Source organism: Mesitornis unicolor, unplaced genomic scaffold (assembly GCF_000695765.1).
Source record: "Mesitornis unicolor isolate BGI_N332 unplaced genomic scaffold, ASM69576v1 scaffold33170, whole genome shotgun sequence".
Classification (NCBI taxonomy): domain Eukaryota; kingdom Metazoa; phylum Chordata; class Aves; order Mesitornithiformes; family Mesitornithidae; genus Mesitornis; species Mesitornis unicolor.
Genome location: NW_010159485.1, coordinates 1,894 through 3,390, shown reverse-complemented (window position 1 = coordinate 3,390; position 1,497 = coordinate 1,894). Strand labels below are relative to the sequence as shown.

The 1,497-nt window shown below is 60.7% G+C and overlaps 1 protein-coding gene across 1 annotated transcript; it reads left to right on the top strand.

Annotated features, from left to right (window-relative positions):
- Positions 1-145: 145 nt before the first annotated feature.
- GPX4 (glutathione peroxidase 4) lies at positions 146-1,264 on the top strand (the record flags this gene model as incomplete). Its single annotated transcript, XM_010186855.1, is given in 5 exon segments — positions 146-290; positions 387-538; positions 682-706; positions 990-1,049; positions 1,232-1,264. Coding segments are annotated over 5 exon segments (415 nt in total), but the record flags the coding sequence as incomplete, so codon positions are not given.
- Positions 1,265-1,497: the final 233 nt, after the last annotated feature.

Genomic DNA, 1,497 nt, shown 5'->3' with positions numbered 1-1,497 from the left:
GCAGGAACGCGGCCGGGCGGGGATTAAGCCGCAGCGGGACGAGCGGTTGCGTAACCCGGTGCAACGGTTGCGGCACCCTCCTGCCTCGCCTGGGGTCAGGGGCCTCTCCCCGCTCCTGCCGATTCATTTCTCCCTCCATTTCTAGAGGCTACGTCTGCATCATCACCAACGTAGCCTCAAAATGAGGAAAAACCACTGTAAACTACACTCAGCTTGTCGACCTGCACGCCCGATACGCTGAGAGAGGTTTACGCATCCTGGCCTTTCCCTGCAACCAGTTTGGAAAGCAGGTACAGGGGAAGGGGAGTGGGACAAGGGCTCCTGGGGAGCGGTGTGTGGCCCCAGGACACGCGCAGGGCTCCCATTGCTGCTGTTGCCTTCCTCAGGAGCCTGGGGACAACGCTCAGATCAAGGCATTTGCTGAAAACTACGGTGTGAAGTTTGACATGTACAGCAAGGTGGATGTCAATGGGGACGATGCTCACCCTCTCTGGAAGTGGATGAAGGAGCAGCCCAAAGGGAGAGGCACCCTGGGCAAGTGAGTGCGGGGAGAGGAGGCTGTGCAAAGCCCAGTCTGCTGGTGCAGTCAGGGAGGGGGTGGCTCTGGGCTGCTCCATCCCAGCAACAGAAAGAGGAAGGCTTTTCTCTGCTGAAATCTCACTCCTGTTTTTTCTCTCCTAGCGCAATAAAATGGAACTTCTCTAAGGTAGGACACAGCTGCCTTCTGTCGGACTGCGCCTGGGTCATACCCTCACTCTTGGGGGGGCTGTGGGGGTGGATCCTCACACCCTGTGCGGTTACCCAGGAGGTTGTGGTAGGAGCATCCTGAGGGTCTCCTGCACTGCGCAGTCCCTGTGCCAGGTTACCTGAGCTGGCCACAGCCCAGCCCTGCTGTTAGCAGCTCCTGGAGCTGCTCTACCGCTCTCCTCGGGCTGTAGTGCCTGCGGTGCGGCTGGACCCACTCACGGGGCACTGCTTCACTTCCACAGTTCCTCATTAACCGGGAGGGTCAAGTGGTGAAGAGGTACAGCCCCATGGAGGATCCCTACGTAAGTTGGCTGCTGGCACCGTTGGTGCTGCTGCCAGGCCCAGAGCTCTTCCTCCTTTGGCTGGAGGCAGAAACAGCACCTGGGGGGGAGGCTGTGGCACCAGGGGCAGCAGGTGCCTAGCACACAGTTCGGGGGTGTTTTTGGGGCGGCCGTGTTCTCAGCTCGATGCTCCCTTCCCACAGGTGATCGAGAAGGACCTGCCCTCCTACCTGTAGCCCAGCTCCCCTCGCCCTGCACTGTTCCTCAGCCCAGCACCACCTGCCCAGCTGCTGTGGGCTCCCCTTGCCCAGCCCCCATGACGGTTTGTCTTCAAGCCAGCTCGCTGGTGAGGCAGACCCGACGATTTGGCGTGCACTGGCTGGGAGGAGGCAGCCTCACAGGGCTGGCGGCTGCTGCTGGGCAGCCCTTTTGTACGGGCATAGAGCAGGCTCTGACATCCTCTTGCAAT